This window comes from Streptopelia decaocto (assembly GCF_964273445.1).
Source record: "Streptopelia decaocto genome assembly, chromosome: 2".
Taxonomy (NCBI): Eukaryota; Metazoa; Chordata; class Aves; order Columbiformes; family Columbidae; genus Streptopelia; species Streptopelia decaocto.
In genome coordinates this window covers 138,449,792-138,476,528 of record NC_138655.1, presented here as the reverse complement: position 1 = coordinate 138,476,528, position 26,737 = coordinate 138,449,792, and the positions used below count along the sequence as shown (strand labels likewise).

Below are 26,737 nucleotides of genomic sequence, written 5' to 3'. Positions count from 1 at the left end.
GACTGACATATGAAACCATCACTTTCAACAATTAGGGACTCAGAGCAGCAACCAGTTTCTAAAAATAAATGCTTCCTGTGCTAAGACATTAGTTTCTTATTTCTTACCTGGGATCCTTTACTGCCATGATCATACTTTTATAACAGAGACAAGCATTCATCTAGCGTTCATCTCAGAATAGCTATTAAAGAAAAACATAATTTCCAAACAAACTGCACAGTTTATTCAGAGTGAAAGAATTGTGCCTCCATGATGAGTTTCTGGGCAAAGTAATAGGGTGACATTTTTGCCTATAAATAAATATTCTTTTACTACTAGCATTGTTGAACCAAAACTAGTTTGACTTCAGGACTTGTGTGATGCTGCTTACAATACTGATCTGTTTCTTTGAGGGTGTTTGAGATCTTGGCATGCAATTACTATTTCACCATCATTTGCTTTATGCTCCTGCTAATGGTTTGATAATATCCTTTGGAGATCGTCAGAATTGGAATACTTTGGAGTGACTCTTTTTCTATTTTTCTGATTTTTCTTTCAATGTGCAAAATATTTCAAGCAGTCATCGAGCTCATTAAAAGGGGAAAATAAAAGACTCCAAGCCAGTTAAATCTTTTGAATGTTGAAAGTTCAAAAGCTAGAGTTAAAGAAAATTTCTGAAAGCAAAAACTGCTGAAAGTTTCCAATTGCCAGGTACTGGTTCTTTCTTCCCTATTTGCTATGGAATACCTGATACCGTTACTACCTGTTGCATGGTCACTTCATACAGCTGGTATCAGGAGAGGTGGAGATGACAGAGCCTGGTGGGCAGGTCCGTGTTCACTCCCTGCTGCAGCACACAGGGAGAAATGCTGTTCCCAGGTCTGTGTCAGACTCTCTCTATGCCATCACTGTCAGAGGATGATGTGGTTTGAATATGATGTGTCCTTTCACCTGGTCTTGCCCTCTCATTGTGGCTCCCACCCTTTTCCCCACTTTGTTCAGAAGCAGAATGTAAATGATGAGTTAGCAATGGCTGGTACTGAGCTAGGCAGATGTCTCTCCAGATTTTAATGCAACGAGTTCAGAGTCCTCTAAGTATCTTCCATTTAACTGTTCGTTATTGGAATCATGATGGTACAGGTAAACGGGGACCTCTGTGATTGATGTTGCAGTGTAGGAGGTAGATCGTGTGGAATAGTGCTCTCGGCGCCTTTGGCCCCACTGGGTTTTGTACTGTGTCCATTGCCTCTTCAAAGCTCCTTGTACCTGTTAAAGAAACACATGCTTAGGGTGAAGCATAATCTAAACCCCCATAATTGTAGCAATTTTAAAATTTGCTACAGGAAATTAAAAAAAAAAAAAAAGAAAAAAAGAAGAGGAAGGGGAAAAAAAAGAAAAAAGAAAAAAAGGAAAAGAAATAAAAAAAAATAAAAAAGAAATAAAAAGAAAAAGGAAAAGAAAGAGAAAAGAAAAGAAAAAGAAAAATATATAGAAAAAGAAAAAGAAGGAAAAGAAGAAGAAAACAAAAAAGAAGAAAAAAGAAGAAAAAAGGAAGAAAAGGAAAATGAAGAAGAAGAAGAAAAAGAAGAAAAAGAAAAAGAAGAAAAAGAAGAAATAGAAGAGAAGGGGAAAGAGAAAGAGAGAGAGAGAAAGAAAGAGCAAGAGCAAGAGCAAGCTCCAGGTCTAGATCCATCAGGTTCAGTCTGCCTCTCTTCTCCCCTCTGCTCCCAGCTCCAGAAGCAGAAGCAGTTGCTCATCTCTTGGCCTTAACTCTGTCCCTGCCTACCCTATGGCAGCAATTAGAGTTTCTGCAATTGTTGTTGCTTATGAAGAGCAGGTATGGGTTAGCTGTTCCCGTAAAAGGTAAATGTGGAACAGATGCTGCACAGGAACACAGTAGGGTGCTGTGGTAGAAGAGGGAAGAAGGATGGGGTTTAAAACCCATCTGATGCTACAGCTGGATCATTGCCCCTGGAATGGCTAATGCATTGTGATCCCTGAAGAAACTTAACCTTGAGTAAAACTGTCCATGATTGGCAAAGTGTGAGCACACTTCAAGAGCTTGCCAGGCCTAATTTTGTAGAGAAAAAGAGCTAGAGGATTAGTAGAGCAAAACAGATTTTGTTCTGGTAATTTAAGAAGAGGTTCTGTGCTGGCAAAACACCCTAGCACTGGACTCTGTGTACTAGAGAATTTCAACCTTTCAACATTCATCTACTAGGAATAAAATATTTTATTCAGCATTTACATTAAGAGTGATATATATGTCTCTAGGATATGCCTTTAAACTTTTGAGTCCTGCCAGAGAGTAAGAAGCCCTTCTCCAGCTACATGTTCAGGCATGCTGGCGCACTCTAGCTCCTTCCCAATGGTACGGTGTGGGCAAACCCTGGCTCTGACCCTTGAGCTCAACTATTCCAGCCATCAAAATATGAGAACTGGAGCAGTTTCCTGTAATAATCTGCTGTTAATGACCACTCTTCCAGAGGATGGCAGGTGCAGGTGAGGCACTGTGACCACTGGAGTGTCCCAGAAATTCTGTGCTCCTGTTCAGGTGGACGTTGTATGTCATTTTTGCTCAGAGAGCAGTCTGAAGTCACTCTCTGCACAACAATATCTTTGATTCACTTAGATAAATCTAAATGACTTTAATATTTCCCAAGTCTCCACAAATCTAATCCTCTATTAATATGTATATAGCAAAAAGTTCTCTACTCACCACCCACAGCTGCCTGGAAGAAAGCAGTTTCATGTCACATAAGGACAAGGCTTCATAAGGAATTACTGTGAACCTGAGATGCTTACTGAGTGTACAGCATGACTGCAGCATGCCAAGAGTGGATATTTCAATTGCTTTGGCTTTTTATTTTTAATCCTAGATGCAAGCCAAGGAATGAGGATTGATGCCTTAAATCCTTACTCATGCAAGTAGTTGCACTGACTTTGGTCTGACTCCTTTCTTGAGTAAACAAATGTTTGCTGGACTAGTCCTTTAAAACTAACTGAAAACTATATCCATGCTCAGTTTCCAATACTAACTCTTCTTTGCTATTGTTTTGCTTAAGACAAAGTAGTTAAGAGTTCTTTTCATCTGATGATATGTATTCCTGTTCACCTTCTCCTAAGACATAAAGAAAACAAAGGGCTGAGTGCATGATAATTAGGTATCAAGCACAGAAAAGGCATATGGTTACAATGGAACTTTAATTACTGGGGCTGTGAGCAAATCTTACTATGCTAATATTGAGATTTAAAGTGAAATGTTTGCATGGAAGGATGTTTCATATCACACCATCACCAAAGTTTACTAGTGAGAAAGAATTACTGCATGAAAGAACAATGCAGTTGTAGCATATGATACAGAAATATTACACATAAGGTAAACCCTGTAAAGATTTTAGTCACTTTAAGAATGCCTCTTGATATTACAGTATGAATATTTTAGCTTAGCAACCCTAGAAACTATAGGAGGGACTGAAAGAAGAAATCTTCAGAAGGATTAAGTCAGTGACTTTCCCCAGTGTCACGCTGGAGCAGCAGTTCCTGTGACCTATGGCCAGACACAACGAGGACAATGCAGAAACCTTTGGTGGGCACAGCAGCTCTGTGTGCCTGCAGCCGTGTCTCCAACACTGCCACCATGGTCATTAGCAACTGTAGCCACTGTGCAACTCTGGCCATCACCTCTGCCCCTAAGTATTGAGAGTGTTTGCACTTCACATCAGTTCATCCATTCAGAATAATCTCAGTGTATTTAGTGAAAGTAGCAAGAACATGCTCTTACAGCCTTACTGTTCCTTTCCTAGACCCCTGTCCCCTGCAGAGACACCAGGACTTTGCCCACTTTTGCGTGGGGAGAAGAGTCACTGTGAAGGTGATGAGCTCCTGCTGAGCTGTCAAACTGCCCTCGGTTGAATTGTAAACTGATGGGCCACCAGGGCAACCACAGGTCTAGAGATAACACAGTTAACTGAAGAGGGAAGAACAGTGTCACTGAGTTATATAAATCCTGCTGTGAGGAGCTTACAGGCTTGTTCTCAGAAGGGAGTGACACTTATATTTTATATATGGTCAGGGAGAGAACAGGCACGTCCCTTCTAGTTCAGCCCATGATTAGAAGTGCCAGGTATAGCCAGGTTTAAAAGGTTCCACAGAGCAGTGAGAGCACGAGGTCAAAGCAGCTGTGTTTTTATTCTCCACTGAACTGCTGGCCAGTACAGGAATCTGACCACAAATAGATGATGGATAGTACAAGCTGCTGCACTTCAGTAAAACAATGCGTTAATCTAGATTTTTGCTATGATTCCAGGGATCTCAGATGATGATAATTCAGTGCCAAATAAAACTGTTCATGCATAGGGTTTAAATGTGTAAGCAACATTACTGAAAATCACATGAACAGGCATAACATATTAATGACCAGGGAGGCTCCTCGGGACAAGGCTGGTCAGGGCGATACCTGCCACATTTTCCTCTGTGGTAGCAGATGAAAGAAAGTAAAGTCTAAAGAAATGAAAAGCCTGAGTTTATTTACTCTGCTCTTCAGGACTTAGAAGATTTTCTGTTCTCTGTTATCCATTCACGCCTTTCTGGCACACAAGATATATGGCTGGTTTTCTTCTAGCAGACTTTCCATTTTGTTGGCCAGCCTTGCAGTCTAGAAGCAATTTCAGGCCTGGAAATATGGTCTGGTGAGCAGACTATTGCAGAGACCTTGTATCATCTGTACAACACTATTGTTGTTGGACAGAAAAACTACAGTGTTGCTGGACACTGAGATTTCATATGAAAATGCACCAGATCTGTCATTTTGAAAGTCCAAACCAAATCCGTTGTTTATGTGTTCTTCCACATGAATGCAGGCAGCGCTACAGCTTCTTATTACTATTTTTACATTTCTTTCTGTAGATGGGCTCATGATACTAAAGTGAGGTTGGTGAGGTAGTAGGCGATGAATGCAATACAAAACAGTCAGGAGGTACTGAGTTTAGCATTATTTGTCCTGGCTAAATGTCATGTATTTCAGCCTTGAAGTTAAATATTCCAATAGGAAAAAGTAAATCCTAGTACATCCAGGCTCCTATGGTAATAAAATCAATTTCCTCACCCCACACTGAATTTTCTCATGAGAAATAATTTTGAGCTCTATGGCAGCAGATGTACACAGCAGCTTGGAAACAATCTGCTACCATGACTGGAGACCAAACTGTGGCTTTGGTCTATGTCCTACTACACACAGCAAAAGACTAGGGGAGGTTATCTCAACTTAATTCTCTTGGGCTGCCAAACTCAGATCACTGCTTCCTTTGAAAGCACTTAATGCCATCTTGGCATCAGTCTGTTGCTGCTCCTCTATATATTTTGTGTTATACATCTGCACCTTGTGTAACTTCAGGAATAAATGGGATTTGGAGGAAAGGGATCATAATCCTTTCATCTTCTTTTCTGGTGCAGCCCAGCACAACTACTCCAGTACATAAACTTGCTTGATTTTGCTTGGTAATGTGCTGATGTGAGTAGCACCAAACTGTCTTGAGTCTATATGAGAGGTGTCATCCTTGGCTTTCTGTCCACCTTAATGGGAAATTAAAAAAAAACCCTTCTCTTATTGTTTGGTAAATAAAATTTTGTATGATAAAATAATGAGAGTGTTTCTCAGCATCCCAGCCATTGTGCATGTTAGACAGTCTGTAAGTCTGCAGTAGATATAATTTTAAAAATGGGTGTCATGTTATAAAGTTACCCAAGCACCAACAAAAATCACACTCAACCTGTCTGAAAAGCCTAAATCCCCATGGTTGTTCTGTGGGGGACTACGGTGGGTCCGTGGATTCCCTGACGGAGGGCATGGGAACAGAAATTAGCCTTGAAGATATGAAGGCCTACCCGTGAGAAAGATGGGAGTAAAGGAGTATCCGGAGATGTTAAGGATGTACCCGTGAGAGAGAAGGGAGTAGAAGAGTAACATTGATGATAGCAAAAATAGCCAATGACATGTTACTGCTGTAACTTGTAACCAATAGTGAAGAGACACATGAATTAGTAAAACTGTATAAAAATGCACTTGTGGCAATAAATGGCATCTACTACTTTCTTCTTGAAAGAACTTGATCCATGTCGTTTGTCCGTCTCAACCGCGACATTGTTCTTGCTGCCTGACACTGATGAACGTTTCTGATCACCCACTGAACCGAGGAGTCATTAATCCTGCATGCAGTCTGGAGCCACCCAGAGGTAGTTAAACCATCCACGTGATTACTTATGGGAACAACTGAGTAAAAAAACGGAAACCACATTTCAATATCCAATTCATTTTTGTCTCATTTTGGACACCATCCTTTCTAGATGTGTACCCTCAGTGATGGCTGCTGACAATTCAAGTATCAAAAGTAGATATCCAGGTGAGAGCCTTTCACAAGGAAGAGGTGGTTTTCCAAGGCGACTAGGGCCTTGGTCACTACTGCTGTTATTCAAGATGTGGATCTAGACCATGCATCTCCAGTCCGTGTAAGGAATGACTGGCTGCTATTGCCACTTCCTAACAGCAGCCCAAACAGTGCAGAAGTCCACAAGGTGTAGTATGTCTCTGAGGTTGGACATCTGAATATCATGTAGGAATGTGGTATATTTTGTTAGTTCAATTATATTTATTCTGGATTCTAAATGTAATATAATACTTAATGAACAACAACAGCAAAAAGAGATGTGCATTTATTTTAGACTAATTTTCATATCTGGAATGTGGCTTTTAGTATTCTGCCTTGCACACTGTAGTTTTGTTCATGTGACAGATAAACCCATTCATATCCTGCAATCTAATTTTGAATTAAATTATGTGGTCTGCCATGTCACTGGTAAGCAGAACCTCCAGATATATTAATTATTGGGTAACTTGCAAATTGTATTACTGGACTTGTAAAGATAGATATACTTTTCTGACATTGTGGCATTGCCAAAAGTGCTTTCGAATTAGAGCTATCTGATGAAACACATCTAAAGAAAAACAGCCTTTAAGATACTTCACATTTTCAGTGCATTTTCTTGCCGCCTTTCCTCATTTTTAGCAGTGCTACAGCACAAATCCATATGTTCTCATTAGAGCTGGAGAATTGCAGAGTAACTGACCTTTTGCCCTAAAGCTATAAAATGTTGAGCAAATATATTTTGCAAAATCTAATCTGAAAAAAATGAAGCTGACACTGGGGAGAATGAAGAAGGCAATGTTCAAGACCAGGATTTTGCAGGTAACACACTGTTTGGAGGCAAATGAAAGACATTGGAGCTCTGCCTGTACATAGCTATGCAGTCATTGCTATGTGAGTTCAAAAATTGCATGGCTGGTCTCTTCTTTCTCCATGCCAGGTCCTCCCTACCAGAGAGAATCAGAAGTCTTCCTGTGTTTCCAGGGCATGGAGACTGGACTGTACCAGGAAGCGATGACACTAAGGGAGAAGGAGAAATGCAGTAGTAGCATGCAGATTCCGGGGATAGAAATGTGGTAGGAAAAAGTGTTGTACATCTCTCCAACTTTGTTTAGTTGGACTCATGAAAGCATAAATTTCTGTAGCATTGATCTTTATAGATGTCGTTTCACATTAGGTTCTGGTGTCATTAACTGCCCATATTTTGCCTTTCTCTTTTATTCTACTGAGAAGTCACGCTGCAGAATTACAGTGGGAGGCCTCTCATCTTTTCTGCTGTTTCATTTCTCTGTACATTTATGCAGCAGGCTAACCAGAAGCAAATTAATAGAGATGTTGACGACTAGTAGCATAATTTAATACTCTTTTCCATCCCAAGAGTTAGTAAAACAGCCAGTAGCACCTTATCCATAACATAACTTTAAGCAAGTCACTATCAAAACTTCAGTATGGTCACATCATTACTGGGAATTTACTGCTTTCTAGTAGTATACAGGGATAAACAGAAACACTAATATCTCTTTAGGGCAACATACTGAATGTTAGCATCACAAAGCTTCCTCTGTATCTAATTCATCTGTGCTGGATTAAAAAATAACCTTTAAACAGCCTTTCTAGCTTTTCTAAGATGTAGCGTTTTATGTTGCTACAGTTGAATGCTCCTGATGTATTGAAATAGCATTTTTCTGCTAATGATTTTTGGTAAATGGCTTGCTGAAGGAATTTAAATGATTCTTGACATATTTTAACCTGCTATTTTTTTGTAAAAAAAAAGATGTAGTGAAGTGGACCTAAAATCAGCTGTAGGCATATTAATCCAGCTCTAAGAGAATGGAAGACATCTTTGACTCAAGGGGCTTTTTTTCTCAGTTACTACATGAGAAACACGGACCTTAGAAAGGCCAGCACCAATCCTCAAAGAAGTTCAAGTAATCACACTCTTCCAGGCTCCTCTGCTCTGTCAGTGCTATCGGGGATGGCATCTGCCACAGTTCTGTTTACAGGACAGACCCCCAAGATGGCCACTACTTCTTATGGGGCACTGTGGTTCTTCCTGCTGTTCCAGAGAGGGAAGGGAGGTAGAACATTTGTCTCTTCTACTTAGATCTCTGTCTCAAAATCGCAGAAGGTGTGGGGAGAGACTCATGCCTGTACCTCATTTGGTGCCCTCTGCTTTGTAATGGTAACACTCCTAATTCATCTGCTCAGAGATATTGAAGTCACGCTCTGCACAGAACTTTCAAAAATGCACACTGCTGCTTATATACAGACACTAAAGAGTGACTCTGTGTGGTTTCAAATTTTGTAGCATGACCTGCTTCGTTTCTGCATCAATGACCAACAAAGTGACTATTTTTCAAGTTCTTTTCATTTGCTGTATTTTACAAGCTTACCTCACCATTGAAGAAGCAGAATATAGTTGCCACAAGTAAGCCCTAAGAGAAAGGAAAATAAAATAGTTAAATATCAGAATATATAATTTTGTTGTTGTTGTTTGGAAATTTGGGCTTGATGGATACAAGATAAAAACTCAAGTCCACTTCCTCTGCATCACAGACACTTCACACAACTTCCCTGCCATTTCACAGTTATGCTTTTACACTGATTTTAGTCTTTTCAACATGTTTTGCCGTTTTCTTCTATACTACTAGCATTTATAAATTATCTATTTTGCCTATTAAGTTATTTTTCTGCAAAGGGCCTAGAGAAGGAAAACTAAATGCTTACAGTGGAGTACGATACCACACTGTTACTGATGTTGCTGAAAAGATGGCAGAGTAATTGTGTCCTACATGCTGCCACTCATTTTAAAGTGTTGGCCAAGGAGAATCCAGTTGACCCAGGAAGGCTTTAAACTGAAGTGTGTGCCAGAATAACTGAACTTGTACATGGAGAATCATAATGGATGGAGAGTATAGGAAAAGAAGTATAAGTGGTAAGAAAAAGAAAAAAACCCCAAACAGAACAGGTGAATTAGAAAATAGGGGGGCAGAAAAAAAAAAAAGAGCAATTGCAGACCATACCTTGGTCCTAAATGGCTTAAAGTTAATTATTACCACAGATGCTCAGACCGTATTTCACTACTGCTACAAGATTAAACAGGGCCAAGGCAGGAACACGAGGAGAAAAAGTATGAAATTAATGAGAGAAAACTCTCACACACAGAACCTGCCATTCAGAGTCATGTAGTTACACTATTCCGTGTTCTAAACTGCACCTGCTCTTATTAAAACAGCATTACACAGCATCATTGGGAGCTAAATGCCTTCATTTTAAATTACTTAAAGCAGTTATTATAAACTAAAAGCATGGCAGTTTACGAAATTATGGGGAAAATGGCAATACAAAAGTTTGTGTTCCCAAGGGCTGCTTTGAAAAGCTTTACAGCTGTATCTTTTTTATAAACCCTTGTTTAATTGATTACCAGTTAAATTGTAGCTAACATTTTGTAAAATGTCTTGGACTCTCAAGTGTATACATTAGACCACAAATATCAGGTAAGTAATAACTGTTTTAACAAAATACTTATGCATTAGGAACACACAGGCTGGTTTGAAAAGGTGATGACCACCTGAATTTTGGCAACTATTTTACTCCAATAAATTTCCTCTAATGCACAACGTGTAGTTTGATATGACTTCAAATATAAAAACAGAAGAGCATGTGTGAGGAGGAAGAAGGGTAGACATAGTGAGAAAAGGAAAGTTTCTTTTCATGTTTTGGAAAAACAGTGAGTATTCTCAAAAAAATAAAATCCCAGTATATGATATGCAATGCACAGTAGTTTGTCCATAAGCTCTGGTCTGAGAAACACCCCAAAGTCAACTAAAACCATACACCTCTAAAGCAGGACTTTGCCAGACCAAAGATTCCTGAATCGAAAATTTATGCAAGGGGAGAAAATGTGTCACTTCCTGGTGGCCTATATTGATTTTTTCCTGTGCCGTGTGCTTTACATGAATTTGCATACCCCTGCAAAACATCTGATATTGAACTGCGTGGTACATGGTTGCAGCACAGGTCCTGCTACTGTGCTAAAGTGTGTTTTTATCAACATCAGTCAGGGAAGTGAGATGGATCTTGATCTCCTCTGAGAGTACAGATGCTCAATGGGCAGTCCACGTGACGCACAGCAGGTATGAAAGACAGCAGGAGAAGAGAAAGAAGCAAACAAATTTTCTAAGTCTGTTCTTCAGTGAGAGTGTTTATGGGTAATCTTGGAATTGTAGTACCTTAAGGCAGAAATTGAACCTGAACTGTCGAAGTGAAGCCATTTTCCATTTCAGTTCCTGTATGGTATTCAGATTCCTCTGTTACATCCTGCAATTTCTCTACTTTTCTTCTGTTGGAGATTGTAGTTCCCTTAACTGATGTTTTCTCCGGACAACTTCTGACAGAAAAGCTCAAAAGGAAGCTGCGGTGATGCCTCGTATCCCTTCAGTTGCCTTTCTGGTTCAGAGTGTACTGAGAGCAGACCTGGCTTCTTGTTATTTTGAGACCATGGATGCTGTACATCTCGCTGAAGAAAATATTTTCTCTAGTTTGTCCCATGTAAGTCTCAATGCTGTTCTTCTATCAGCAATAGCTCCCTGGGCTCTGCCATCTCTATTTCTATTTCTATTTCTATTTCTATTTCTATTTCTATTTCTATTTCTATTTCTATTTCTATTTCTATTTCTATTTCTATTTCTATTTCTATTTCTATTTCTATTTCTATTTCTATTTCTATTTCTATTTCTATATTTCTATTTCTATTTCTATTTCTATTTCTATTTTGTTCTTCCAATTATACATAAAGTTTTTCCCATAGTTCAGGGTACTATTGTTATCTTCAGCTGTAAACCTACAGAGATATCAGTAGCAGACACCAGCTTGGTCTCTTCAGAGCCATGAGGTCTTGGAATTTTGATAATTTTATAGTGAATCTATGAAAAAATATGACAGGCTGGATGTAAGTTAATAATTGAATGTAAGGCCCATGGCTTATTTCTCATATCTCTTTGACATATATCTTACATAGCTTCTCTAACGGCTGCTGGTTTTTGCTCAGAGTGCAATTCTTGTTGAGGATGATATCTCTAGGTAATTTTTTTCCTTCTGCCACTGTGTGGAGTTGTAAAACTGACCTGTAATATATTGTCTGCTGCCAACAGGATCAAATTGGCTGTGTTACTGAAAGTAAAGATGAAGAATACATTTATTTTGAGATTAAGGCCTCTAATGACTGCTTCTGAAATTCTTTATTTCTGGACCATGTGAAGAGTAGGTGAATGAGAATTTCAACTGAATCATGCCTTAGGGATTGCCAAGACTCAGCAGCTGTCAGATCTTCATGTACCATACTGATGCTGTAGTGAGTTTTTCCCTGTTGTTTATGTGTCTATACTGGTTCAAGGTCATTCTTTGCTCAGCAGGTATTTAATCTGTATCTCACTCTCTAAGAGGACATAAGTGTCTTCAAGAGAAGTTCCAATAATTTGCTTAGGTTAAAAAGAAGCAAACAAAAATACCTATGCAGATACTGCAAATTTACATGTTTCTGATACCTCAGTTGTTTTTCTTCTAGCTTATGTCTCCATAAAACAAATAAAGCATATATAGAAGCGCTGTTTCTTTTGTTCATGACCATGTCCCTGGCCTTACTCTCTGCCCTAATTACACACTGTGTTGCCATCCAGGCTTTAGTGGGGTGATATATTCATTGTTGATGGTAGAAGATGATGGCACATGCAAGTGTACAGATGGCCATAACATAAACAGTTTCTGATTTGCTGTGTGGGTTTTCGTCCATATCCGTTCACTTCTCACTTCTGGATATGAAGGTCCAAGTCCTTCATTCAGGTGATCCCCATTCCCATCTCTTTCCTTTCAGAAAAGATAAAGAACTTTGAGAAAAAAAATACTATGTCCCTCATCATCTTCATTTACAGCACATTCATACAGCAGCTGTGAGGTAAATGGCTATGTTATAAAGTGTTCATTTATATTAGGTTAAAAAAAATAAGCAAATCAAAGAATGCATCTGTGTGGTTTCTGCTGCTACTGAGGTAGGAGGTTGTCACACTTGCTGCAAAATGAGGCATCCCATCAGCCAAAGCTCACACTTTGCTTCTTCTCCCTCTTTCTGCTGGAGGTTTCATTTCTGTAATTTTGTACATGATTTCTTCATACAAAAATGGCACTTTATACTATCCAGCTTTCAAAAAACTAATTTTTCCCAACTTTTATTGGTTCAAAATATTAGAAAGTTTTGAAATTACTAACAATGCAAAGAAAAAAAAGAATGGGAAACAAAAAAATCACTTATGTTACCAAAAGCAATCTGATGACCTTAACTTTGCACAGAAGCAGAAAATGTTTCTGTGTGGTTTGGCATCACAGGGCATATTTATTTCCCTTTAAATGGAGAAACAGATGGAATGAATGCCTTCTAAAATGCATTGAAATATCTTACTGTTTTTAAGACATTACTTTTAAATTTTTAATTTTATTATGCATAAAGCTGCATAGAAAGTTAAATTCACAACTTGGAGGCAGGGTGGATATTCATGTGACCCAAATCCATGCCTAAAAAATACAAAATAACCTCTACACAAAGGTAGCCCCTAGGATCTATATCTTGCTGTGTTGCAGGGTGTTGCAGGCCTGAGTATGCTGCTTGGAAGCTGCTGACTGAAACAGAAGTAATTGTAGTTGGGGAGCAAGAAAACTGATTATTCTCCATTTAATTAAAAAAAAACAACCCTTATTTGCCAATAAGAGCCAAGACTCTTATACTGAATAACATTTTAATTTATCATTAGAGGCAGACTCGCATATTTAGGGCCACAGTCAGCAAGGTATTAAGAAGAGTAATTTAAAGTGCTTGCATAATGCTGTTGATTCAGGGACTATTTCTCCACCACACCAAGGGGACCTCCACAGCTAAATCTTCTCTGGCATAGTGACAGTGCCATGCCAGGTAACGTGATGGCCTCTACAAACCCAGATACAAGATGCTGGAGAGAGAATTCTGTGAGAAGCTTTCAAGTAGGAGTGTGTTAATTGCTGGGCCTATTTGAGAACATCTGGTGTGGGAAAGGGGCAGGAGGGGGTGTCTATATGTGGGATTAACCGATGTATCATGGGGTTATTACATTTTTCTACTCTCCCTTTTTTCTTGTGAGGCCTCTGCTATGAACCAATGTTGGGGATCAGAAGCTGGGATAATGGGCTGTCCTCACTTGCAGCAGACCCTCTGACAGGAGCTCAGCACCCTGATCTCTTTGCAGCCTCGACTCCTCAAAAGATGCCCGGTGATTCCTGGGGTGGGGGAACCGGCAGCAGCAGCCCCAGGGCCAATGGAGGTGCAGGCAGCTCTGGCGTGTTGTGAGGCATGAGCGACATCCCTCCTGCCCTCTCGCTGCAGAGACCTGAGTGCAGTTACAGGCAGAACACAGGGCTGCTGCTGCCTCACTCCTTTCTAGAAGGCACCCTCTTTGCCCAGGTGTAACCATTTCATCTTCGCTGGGCAGCACGATGGGTCTTTTCAGGCTTTGAAGTGACAGTTTTCACAGCAGAGGTGTGTAAGGAGCCAGTGCATCCTGCACCTTAATGTTTTACACCCTGAGGAAGATTACATCTTTCATGTGCTTCCAGCATCATCTAACAGGCTTTTGCAAGTCAGGTCCTCTGGGAAAATCTGCATCTCACTGGCTCTTCTGGAGTGCAAATGTTTGCTTTGTGGTTCCTACTTCAGGAACTCTGTTTAATAAGCTGTGTGTTCAGCAATGCACCTATAGCACCCCACTCTCTGCATAAGTTATTCCACTTAAGGTCTTGATTTGGTTTGGTGCAGTCTTCATTTCAGCAGTCTGGAGACTGAAGAACTGATACTGGTGATGGTGAGGGGAGATACTAATCTTTACTTTTACAGGATCCATGGGAAGTTGGCTTGCTGGGCTAGAAAAGTACAAGAGTTCATATTTGCAGCATAAAAGCCAATCTTCATTTTTTTATCATTTATACATTTACTGTACAGATCTATTCAGAAGAATCTGGTCTATGTGATGAAACAGACACAAGCTGATATAGGGGAGGTAGACATACAGTGTTTTTGTGAATTGTTCATATACAGTATTTACAAATTGCTCATATAGTCATATTTGAAAAAACATTTCTGCCAAAAATGTGAGCATTGATGACAGTAATTCAAAAAGAGCAGGTCAATTAAAAACCAGACTGGCTTCTGTAGTTCAAAAGTGCCTTCAGCAGAGGAAACCTAGCACATGACCTCTTGATGCATTATTTTTCAACCGGGAAAAACATTCTCTGAAACAAATACCATTACACAGTTTCTTGTGGGAACAAATTCTTTCTTATTCATCATCTTCAATCCTCTGATTTTTACAATAGACTGCAGTGCTTGTTCGCACTATTTTTGTGTACACAGACAATGTAACTAATATGTCAAACTAGTGTGCTCACTTAAAGCAGTGATGTGCTGTTGAAAAACAGTCTCTCTTTTTGTTCTAGAAAAGGTATAAAAAATTAATTATTTAACCAGTGCAGAAATGGAAAATGTATTGTATCTACCACTAAAAAAACCCATAATCTTCTGTGAGGTCTGGATTGCAGCCCTGGCTGGGGGACAACTCTGGGTGGCCTGTCACACCTTGGCATGCCCCGTGGCCTTCCCTGGACACAGCGGCAGTGGGAGAGAGGCAGCCTCCACCATGTGCCCGTGCTGGTGTCCCCAGCATTGTCCCCACTGCTGAAACAGGACAAAATTTATTGGCAGGGGTTGATCAGGATCAACAAGCCATGAAGAGACATTCATTCCTGATCATGGAGACAATGGCAGGAAGAACCCACTGGAGATGAAACTTTGCCTCCTTGGATCCCTCCCTCATCTAATCCCATCCATCAGTACAACAGTTTCTCTATACTTTGAGTTTGTTTCCAGTTTCCTTTTAACCCGCTTGGTGACTTTCTATTGCATAATGATTATAATTAGGATTGTTAATTAACTTAATCATTTTTTTTTTTAAATTCTCCAACAACTTCATAGGATTTTGAAGAAGTTTTAAGAGTAAAATGATTAATTTAGCACTATCTTATCCTAACTTGCTAAAACTTAAAGCAACTTGTGACCAAAAAGACACCACTGAAAAGATGCTCCTTTATAGCTCTTGAGACTGAAGATGTCACAACACAGGTAACAATAGAAGAAACAAACCTATAACTTCAGTTATTCTGGCACACAGTAGCATGCACATCTACAGTTTTGAAGGGACAAAGGTGATAAGCAGAAAGTATAATCTAAGATGACAGGATGCATAGATTTTGGTAACTTTATCACTTCATTTAAGGAACAAAGCACCACAGTTTTGTTTTTTTTGTTTGTGTTTTTTTTGGTTTGTTTTTAACTGTTTTCATACTACAGCATTAAAATAACTTCTGCATTTAGCTTCTGTATGAAATGAAACAAGAACTGTGTACTTGCCCATGTTGACTGCTACTCACAAATGCAATAGAAACCTGCCATTCCTAGTCAATATAGGACAGGATATATTACAACCAGTCACGAAGCATTTAAAGTCACTTAGGTTTGTTTTGGTTTACTTTTACAAGAAAATAAACCAGGCTTACTGAATGAGGCTGTATTTTTGAAGCATTTCTGACATGAAAATGTTAGTGCTACATCTTAATTTAAACTGCCTAAAAATTTTAACTCCTAAATGAAGCCTCATTGTCTCAGTTTTTTCTTCTGTGTAATGGCATTCCCTCTGTACAACAGCTTGCATACACAATAAATAAATTTGAGCACTTCAACAGGAATCGTGCTTTGAACATAAGACCCCTCGGTAATCTCAGTTTACAGGCTCAGTTTAAGTCTCTGCTTAGTCTAGTAGTAGTGCCATCTGATCATTTGTTTCCCCTATCTTTTCGTTCTTTATGTAGAGAGGCTACTTGTGCCAAGGCAGATAATCCAATAATGTGAAAGTACTTGGAAAAGAACTGCAAAAAACACAGTTGTGCTCAATTTCAGGGCAAAACAACTGGAAACAGCACCTTCTGCTAAATTAACAGCAAGCACCTCCCCTAAGCTGAAGTTGATACAATACCTGGTAATGCATCAGTATATGCATGATGTAATCATATATTTCTCCAGCAAGTCGGTTTTCTGGTCTCCAGGGAATAATCACAAACTGAATTCCCAGTAAGGGCACCAAGATTAAAGTGGCTCTGACAGCTTTCATATACATGTTGGACTCAGCACGGTGGGTATCTCTTAGCTTTGTCACCAAAACTCGGACAATGTTAAGCAAAAAGAAAAAATTGACCTGCAAAAGCAAAGCCATTATAGGTGAAAGCATTCAAATTAAACAGCCATTCAAAATAGAAATACATAAAGCATATAAATGGCAGTAAATGTAACTTTCTAGCTATATCGTAGCTCACAGCAGTGCTATGTTAATGCTTGGACTTGATGATCCTGAAAGTCTTTTTTAACTTAAATGATTCTATGATAATGGGCAACTCCTTGGTAGTCAGGCCTTGGAAAGTACCTTGAATGTCTTCAGAAAAGAGATATTAAGCTGCTCTACACGCTTCCCTTAGGAAGCCTTCATGGATGTTTCAGGCAGGCAGGGATCAGTTCCAGGAAGCACTCGGTATTTTGATACTGATGTGAGCAAATTTAAGATTTCCAGGGAACAATTAATCTGATTTTTATGTCTAAAGTTCAAATAGGATGGATGGATTGTCCCTTAAGAGTAACAATGTCTCTTTTCTGAGTCTAAAGGTCACCTAAGTATCTTGCTTCAGTCTGCACTGAAGATGTCTGCAGCCAGGTGAGAGAAACTCCAGTGTGTCCCTGGGCATATGGGACCTATGGAGGCAACAGAGTTCTCCCAGGAACATACTCCAGCTTACATGGGCCAATACTTCAGGCTTGTGTATGAGCAGGCAGGCAAGGCTACCTAGACTATCCCTCGCCTCCACCCACCTGCACAGACTCTGTGGTATATTACCCACAACTAAATTTACCATGTACTGGCTCAGGGCAAGAATGCCAGACACTTCAGAAAGTTTTGCCCCTGCCCCTTATGGTCAGCTATGTCAAGCAGCTCAGCATTGCACCTTAGTCATTTCTGGAAATCGGATTCCACCTGTGGGTACTTAGCACATGGAAACCTGCTCTTGATTCACAGAGACCTTCTGGTGTAATGTGCTGAGAGCTGCTGAAGGAATAGGGAGGGCAGACCCAGGCTGATAATGAGCCCAGAGGGCACCCTGTGGATGCTCTATGTATCACAGACCTCCTCTCTCTTCAGTGTACCCAGATCACTCTTTCCCACTCTGTTACAGTTAATATCAGGCACCTATGCTTCTGGACTTCAACAGACTTTTTTTTCCTATGATTTTTGTTAAATAAGCATGTAAGTTGCATAACTTACACAGATATTTTAATAGCCTAAATTCAATAGATACGTGAGAAATTTCAGTGGAAGCTTTCAGAACAATAAAATATGAATCAGTAGGCTTTAGTAAAACATTTCATCACTTCTTAACTACTGAGAGACCTTCCAACTGTTTTACATTTGTGTTCTACTGGAAAAAGGGAATAATAAATGATTTCTGAGATCCCATTCAGCATTAAATATAAACCTTATTCTCCATCTTCCTCTGACTTCATTCACTCTGCTTAACCTTCACTTAGAATTTCTGGAAGTAACTATGAAAAGTGGATAAAAGACTTTACAAATGTAAAAATCCTCAGCTCTTCTGAGTCAGTCTGTCACTATGAGATTTTTGTGGCAAATCATGCAGGACATTCTGTAGACACTGACATCTTCACAAGAAAAATAAGACTGGAAATGGCATAAGTGCAAGGCAAAAATTATAATGCCTTATTCTGAAAACAGTTGAAGATTGCTCTTTTTCCATTAAAAAGCCAAGTCCCTCTTTTTTACTTTGTAGCTAAGATGTACAGACTTAGAGCATGGTGATAAAAATAAAGGTTGAATGGCCTTTCCTAGAATTTATTTGGTATTACAACAATAAACAATTAAACAATAAACAATAAAGATTGAACCAGCAAACCCACACAGATGTGATCTTATGATGGGATTCTATGGCACAGAGGAATGGGCTTCTTCACATTGTTGATGTGCAAGACTGCCTCTCAAGAAAGGGTGGAAAGATTTCCAGATTTTTCAGCTATTAGATGGAAGGTTGTTTCTTTATTCAAAGTTGTCCCCATTGTTCACTGCTCTACTGTTTAATTTCCAAGGTAACTATTGCAGATACATCCATGCTGATGTTTTCAAGCAAGAGACAGCTCAAAAGCTGAAAGTGCATTTTGGGTGACACACTGAGGTGAGTTTGGGGCTTGGGTTGAAAAAGCCCTTTCCGCACCTTTCGGGAAGATCAGCTTTACCACGCCCAATAGCACCACTGGCATATAACATGCTATATGTATACACATTGCCAAGGTGCACTTTGAATCTTGTCATCCTACTCAGACAGTCCCTGCCCTGGACTAGCTTATCATCTCCCTACCTTTGGACCATACCAGTTCAGTGACCAATAGAACTTGTGCTGAATGACCAGCCTGCACTCAGCTCACCCCAGCTAGGGCATAAACAAATACCTCATCGATGTCACATAAATGCAGTGCTTTTGTGTCAAAAAAGTTACACTGGAGGAAGAGTGACCACCCTGATTCTCAAAGGCAGTGGGTGATTCGGTTTGCCTCAAAATCTGATTGTTTTTCAGGGTATGTTTTTGAAAAGTATTGTGAATCTGAAATCTTAGTACTGAAAACCTCTAGTTACTTCTGAGTTTTGACCAGAATGCTTAAAGTACAGAAACCTCTACTCTATGCAGGTTAGCAGCATTTCTAAAATAATTATTAAACTGTCAATAGCAAATAATGTTCTTACCAATAAAGCTGCCATTACAGGTCCATGAACAATATAGAGCAAGTGTGTGTCAACACTCATCCAGCAACTGGAGGAGAAATACACCATTAAAATGTATTATTATATGTTACACAGTTAAATAATGCTAAGATCCTTCAAAAACAGGCATACTACTCACTTGTCATTGAAGTACTTGGCTCTTGCAACCGCATGAATAGATGCTGGAACTAAAGGGAACCCTGAAACAATTAAATAGATATATCAGTCTTGGTATTTTTTTTTAGCTTGGATTTCATGTGTCACACACAATTATAAGATCTCTTGTCCGTAAAATACATGTATTTGAAATCACAGATTTTGGGAAGGAACTGCAATCCCATTTCACCCTATCATTACCTCAATGGTGAGATGCAAAAGGGAATAATGTTTAAGGCAGGCTGAAAGGAGAACCAAAGAACAGGGGCCATGCTCCCCTGGGGCTGTTGCCAGGCTCCCCTGCACTGCTGCAGCTTGTGCAGGGAAGGGTGTGAGCAGGCAGCGTGGGAAGGAGGCAGGGATCAGTCGGTTCTCAGCAGAGTATTCCCTCGGGAAACCAGGGACACTTGTTAAAACCATGTAAATCACTGTTGAGCAAGAAAGAGGCACATTAACTTGCATGACAGATAACATAATAAACAACAGAGTGAGGAGTTGCTCTTTTGGAGCCTATGGCAAGAGAAAATGTTAGGAGTAAGGATTTTTGGGATGGGGATTTGGGATGTCTTCTGCACATTCCCAGCCTCTGTGCAGCCAAGCCCACCCCATGCAGCTTTATCTCAGCAAGTAGTGGAGCTGTGGATACCATAAATCCACATCTCCTCACTTATTCATGAAGCCTCATGGGAGACCACTGCTCTGACAAAGAGATTCCGGGAGGAAATTTGCACCGGGCCAAAAACTTGGGAACATGCTTAGCAAACTGGAAGCCTCAGATTCTTATTTCCAGCCTGACATTAGAAGTGACAATCTGGTCCACTCTCGTCCATCTTCCTTCAACTTGTTTATATGCTCTGTCTCCCTCCAGTAGGCTGGAAACCTGGAATTGGGGAGTCCACACTATAACACTGACCCTAGTTTGTACAACCTTGCACATACAGATAGCTGGTCGGTGGGGAGATGATCTACTGCCTTGTCTCTCCTGTGCAGAGAGCTTTGTGGACACCTTTAGTGTTACTGCTGCCTGTTCCCTATAAACTGTGCACATTTCTTCTGAGCTTTGGATGTTCTATAATTATAAATAAAAATGTGTGAAAATGTCCTGCTGATGCTATGATTAGTCACAGAGAGATGAATGTGGCTCCTTGTTTCTTTTTGTGTTAGTGAATTCATGAACACTTTTATAAAAGACAGAGCCCTAGCCAAATTCTCAGGAAACCTTACCTCAGAGCACAGGCCAGTCAAGGTTGGAGTGAGAATAAGGTCAAAAAGGTATGTAAATAGGACACTGCTGTCACTAGGTATCTTTAAGCAACAGCTACTTACTCTACTGCCAAAAAAAGTTCTTACTGCAGTGTACACTGGGAGGACAATGCAGCTGTGGGAGAACAAAATGGATTGCCTTTTCCTTTATATATTGTTAGAAAATGATTACTTGGCCTCTGGCTTCAGAATGCCTTTTTATCAGGTGATGATGCATAGTAGAACAACAAAAAGCTCAGAAAAGAAAGGAGTTCCCAACTTCAGGATGAGCTTATGGGATTGACAGCTTGAAAAAATCCTTTTTATTTGGAAATAGGGCAAGTCTGAGCCAATTTTGTTGACAAATAGATTGAAGTGAAATTTTTAAGGGGCCTTTCTGCAATAGCAAAAAGTCTAAATCTGAAAGCTCTGGCCTGGAGTATTGCAAGTGGAGTGCTCCACACAATGCCAAGGGATCTTTTTCTTCTGTTAAATGCATTAGCCTAGAATAGTTTGGCTCAACAAACTCACAAGCAAATCTTGAGAATGTGATGGAAAGATTTCATTACAGGGTAAGAAGCTCATGAGTGTCTATGGCTCAAATTTCCAGCTGCGGGCTGGTCCACAGGGCTAGATGTTGTTCCTCCCTTGTAAAGGGCCAAAAAGCAAAGAGGTGATGGGAAGTAGGGCACTAAGAAGGCCTGTTAGGTCTGAGTGGCACAACATGTGTCACTCCAGGAGTATCATCTACGTGTGGTCAGCACTGAGCAACATAGAAAAGGTCTCACCCCAGCCATCCCAGAGAAGTATGGCATATCCCTTTAGGTCATGCCACGTCCTTTATGACAACTGACAATTATGCTTAATTGTATTTCCAGTTCAATTTGGAGGGCAATCTGTCTGAATAAATGATTCGCTTTTCACTTTTATGTGGATGGAGCTGCCTGAAGCAGTCAGAGGGGACTGTAGCTGGATACACATCAGAGGGGACTGTAGCTGGATACACATATTTGATACTGTTTTCTTGCCCTGCGTAAGGGTGATTTCACAGTATCACACAGTATCACAGTATGTTTGGGATTGGAAGGGACCTCAAAAGATCAGATTTCCTGACCCAGTGAAACAATAACAAATTAAAAATGACATACTCAGCAGCAGTTCCCAGAGTAGGGGTCACCTGAAGGCATCGGCCTTAAAATACATCTGTCCATGTCAGATTCCATTCCATCATCTCAAATCTTTTGCAGAAGTGTTTTATATTTGCTCAGATTTTTATTTTTCTTATAGTTATTTTACAAATGTCATTAGTGATTTTTCCAAATAAAATAATCTAGATCTTCTTGCACAGGGATTAGTTCTAACAATGAATAATGAGTGTATTCATTTTGTGTTGTACATTTACCTTGATCTTTTGAATTGTAATTCAGAGCGCAACCTGCTCTGGTTGCTCTGCATTGCCCTTTGGAGAAATGTATCACTCTTCATTGATAAACAGAGCTGGATGTTTAAAGTTAGACTGTGTGACTACTGCTTCTGGAATCACTTGAATTACATTGATTTATGCAAACTTAAGGGTGGCCAGATAGTCGTAATTAGATCATTTTGCCTTAGTTAGGAGATGCTAATTATTACTTTTTCTGTGGAAGTATTCACCTAGTTTCATTAAAAAGGCTGTGGACTTCATAATCAAAGAATTGTGTCTATTTTTATTAATCTTTTTCTTCTCAAGATATCATCACCCTATTACCACAGCCACCACCCTGATTATTTTTTGGGTAGTGCTGCAGATACCGATGAGTATCTTAACAGATAACTTCACTGAATTACCCACCGTGATGCTACTGTTGTTCTCAGCAATATTACAGCTAGCTCATAAGCTTTCACTGCAGGCTACCTGTCCCAGTTGCATTAAATTTCACTGCATTAATTGAATGCCACCTGAAAAAATATGTTTATGACCATTTTACTTCCGCGTAATTGGATATGGAATTACACTATTTTGGGAAGGCTTATGCTGCAAGACATGAAAATGGCAAGGAAACATTTACAATGGACTCTTTGCATAGGGCTGCCATTTCAAAAGCAGAGCCCTACCACACTTTGTATATTCAAATATTCTGAATTATGAAAACTTTGTGATAACACAGTTGCTTGTTCCAAGAGGCCTCAGCTATTTGGATTGACAGACAGTCCAGAAACCTTGACTCAATTTAGGGTTCTTCAGCAATGTTGTCTTCACTTAAGAGCTGATGATGTTGCACATACTTTAATTCCAAGAGCATGACAGGTCCCTGTCTTCTCAGAAAAGATGCCATTCTCACAAGAAAAAAAGAGTGCATGCTGGCATTCTCAAAAATAATAATAATAAAAAAGTTCTTAAATGCCTGGAAAATTTTACCTGGCACAATAATCCATATAAACTAGAAAGTCATGCTAGTTTTCTAGGTATCTAATGTAGGTAACTAAAGAGCACTAAGTTGTATACCAAAAGAATAAAGTAAGTTACTAGAATCTTAAATTAAAATATAAATAGGGGAAGAACAACCTTCCACTGTGAGGTTACTGCCTATTTAGAATCTGATATTGAATGTCTAACTAGTGGTCGAAGTCAGAATTTTAAAGTTCCTCAGAACATCCTGAACTGGCTCATTTTTCTCTGATCTAGTTATTTCCTAATTTTTTTTAAGAAGTAGGAATATTTATTTATTCTCATGCTATAAATGAAATCATGTTGAACAAGTATAACATCTCCCAAGAAGGAGAAGATAAATTCTGTCTGCTTCAGACTGGAATTGCAAGATATGAATGCAAGCAAACATCCTTAAGTGCAGATAAAGGTCCATAATCTGCTGCTTAGCTGCACCAGTGGTTTCAAAATACAGGGAGCAGCTCACCAGAAACAGGAATGAGGCCAGAGATTCATGGTTCACAAAATAGGAAAAAGCTCTTGATAGTGATTTTCTGTCAATATTGATGTGGACTAGATTTACAATAGGGATTTAACTGTGAAAGAGACTGCACTCCACTGTAACACATTGGTTAGATTTATCTCAGCTCTGAGAGCAGAACATTATCTACTCCTGTGTCGGTAAAATTGTATCTTCTCCTTTAAAACTACATCTACCAAAGTATATCTGATACTGCATTTAGTTCCAGGGAAATTCTGGTTACTCTTTTTATGTGCTGTGTTTTTTCACTTTGGGAGACATAGATACTGATTTTCCTCCTTTTCATTACAGACTAAATGTATCCTTATAGGTACTGTCACGGATTAATATTTTCACATATAAGAGATGAAAATAGACAGTTTTTGTTCAGATGAGAGTTGTGCATGGATAAAAAATAGAAATCTATTTCTCTCCCAAAGATTTGCTTAACAAAACTTAAGCATTACTTTTGTCAAATCCCAAGATGCAGCAAATAATGGATACTGACCGCTGCTGAATTTTCTAAGTCTCTAGGTGTATCCAAATAAATGCATTCAAATTTAGGACCCAAGAACTCAATCTTGAAACATGATCTACTGGCATAAATGCGACAATTCAGGTGTACAAGTGCCAGAAGAATTCAAACCTCTGAAAGATTTTACCATCCTGCTACAAATTATTACATACATACCCCAGCCCAAGAGGTAATACCAGTGCAAACGCTGCTCTTCAGCAAACACTGCCACCACTATCAACGTATGAAGATAAATGCCTTCGCAGAGCATCCAGAAATAGTTGCAGCCCAACATGTACTGGTGAAAGAACTGCAGCACTTTGCAGCTTACCTGTTAGACAAATGAGATAATGTCACACAACTGATAAGCATTTTGCATTTAAGTAGGCAAAGATAAATGTTACTGCTAGGCTGTATGAAAGCAAAGTGGAACAAAAATCCTCAGCTCTTGCTGTGTTTCTTCAGCACCTATCAGTGGCAGGGATTTTAAACTTTTATAAAGGAGATTAATGGAACAAACGGCCCTGACAAAAGGAGAAAAAATATTATAACAGCACTCAAAAAAGTACCACATTAAAAAACCTCATTCAAAATTTGGTAATCTGACTATTTTTAGAACTGAAACAAGCAACTTGTTCTAGATGTACAAGAAAGGCTGTGAAGAAGACAGTAACTTAGAGCTCCAGCCTGGGTGAATTTTTTTGCTTTTAATCAAACTATTCCAAGGCTTGTCAGCTTGCCCATCTGAGCCAGAGTCACTCAATCTTTAAACTACAATCAGCTCTGAATTCAATTCTTTGGGAATGGCAAGTGCTGTTGGCAGTGGAGATTGTTTTGGTAGTGTGTCAGGGACACTGGCTTCACCCCTGTGTGAGAAGATGGGGTAACTTTATTTTGTCCAAATAACAAAGCAATACATGGAGCTAAACAGAGCTGGTGAAGCTGGGATGTGGTTCCCACCTGTGGTTCAGATGGGGTTGCAGACATACACCTTGGCAAGAGACTGTGGCTTCAAAATGCTGGGAAGTGGTGGGCAGATGGTGGAAGGAAGTGCTTCGTGTCCACTACCAGAGAGTCATCTGGTGTGGGACAATGCTGTTCCTTTTCTGAGAGGACCTCATGTCCATCTGCTTCCTCAGAGAAGGCAATGGGGTCCTCCACATGGCCTCCATGTCACCAGCACCCAGGAGGGCCAGGAGGAGTGGGAGGGCATAGCTGTGCCAGCAGAGATCCACTGCTCCTTGGGGAGCACCATGTGCTCCTTGGAAATCTGAGGTCACAGGAATGATGGCAAAGTGACAGTTATCATCTGTGGCCACAAGAAAATACTCCTTCCTCTTAACTTCTGCAAAAGTTTACCTAGGCTGTAAGAGATATTTTGAAGATTTACTTGTCTTTTTAAGCAGGCATTTTGGCAATTCAGCAGGTAGAGGACTGCATGTTCTGTGCCCACCTGAGGGACTCAGACTGACACTACAGACCAGAAAAGCTTGTTAGCCATCCAGTGCACCACCTTCTCTTGCTGAGAAACATTCCCAAAGCAATTGCCCAAACATGTGCATTTAGTTCTCTTTCAATATTTGCAGTGCAGCTTAGTGCTCATGAAAATATATGATTATTGATAGGTTAGGATATAGGATTCTGACAGGATTGACTTTAAGGACTGATTTTTATTTTGGGTGATTCATTTTCTCTGCTCGCCACACATGGCAGACACGTCTTTTTTCACGTCTTTTTTCCACACCGTATCTGAGCAGTTCTTACAAAGTGTGCCCAAAAAGGTTTGTATAGTGGTTTAAAAAGGTTTAACAAAAAAAAAAAAAACAAAAAACAAACCCCAAAATAAGAAGTATTTGCTCCTTTTTCTGTTGGCAAATGTGTTCATCAAGGTTCTTAAATTATCCTTGGAATGTTTTTCACAGTCTGGGTCAATATATTTCTTGCCTTGTTCCCATGCCTGTGCCTGAGGCAGCCTCCCAGCTGACAGCTTTCCCTTATGGATCACCCATCCCCAAAAGGGCTGGCTTGACTGACAGGTGTTTCTCAAAGGCTGCACACATGTGCAGGTGTAACCCTTCCTGACACCAGCCAGCTAACCCAGCCTCTAAAAATTCAGCAAACTTTCTGAGCCATCACAGCAATTTTCCAGACAGGCTTGATAAAATCTGCTATGTCCCAAATTTGGCCTGGGCCAGCCCCAGCTCCCCTGTGGGGATCTCCTTGGAGAAGTTGCTGGTCAGGGGGTTATTTCCCCAATGGCTGTGGCAGGAGGGACTGGGGGTGCCTGCACATTGCACAGAGGCTGGCCCTGCTCCAGTTGGTGCCAAAGCATCCCCAGATTTCCATCCACCCAGCGGGGCTCTAGGAACTGTCTCATGCTGCAGTCTGGCAGCTGGAGGGGAGCAGAGAATGGCTGCTGAGGTCTGCAACAAAATCCATGGTATGTTCTCAAACCTGTCATTTTAACTTAATGCTTTCAGCATTTCATGTTGCTGAACTGAAAGGGAGATGATTATGGAGTACCCTTACCTCTCTTTGTCAGCTGTTTGC

At 39.9% G+C, this 26,737-nt stretch overlaps 1 protein-coding gene across 2 annotated transcripts in view; it reads right to left on the bottom strand.

The window, feature by feature from the left end:
• Positions 1–249: 249 nt before the first annotated feature.
• The window catches only part of CALCR (calcitonin receptor), a 163,532-nt gene continuing 137,044 nt past the window's right edge, over positions 250–26,737 (bottom strand). For both annotated transcript variants that reach the window (XM_082045848.1, XM_082045849.1), the window contains exons 8-13: positions 24,365–24,518; positions 19,488–19,548; positions 19,331–19,397; positions 16,508–16,726; positions 8,795–8,836; positions 250–1,245 (exon numbers count right to left, since the gene is read on the bottom strand). In XM_082045848.1, coding sequence (XP_081901974.1) covers positions 1,024–1,245; positions 8,795–8,836; positions 16,508–16,726; positions 19,331–19,397; positions 19,488–19,548; positions 24,365–24,518 — 765 coding nt within the window. In that variant the 3' untranslated portion in view covers positions 250–1,023. The remainder of the gene's footprint in view (positions 1,246–8,794; positions 8,837–16,507; positions 16,727–19,330; positions 19,398–19,487; positions 19,549–24,364; positions 24,519–26,737) is intronic.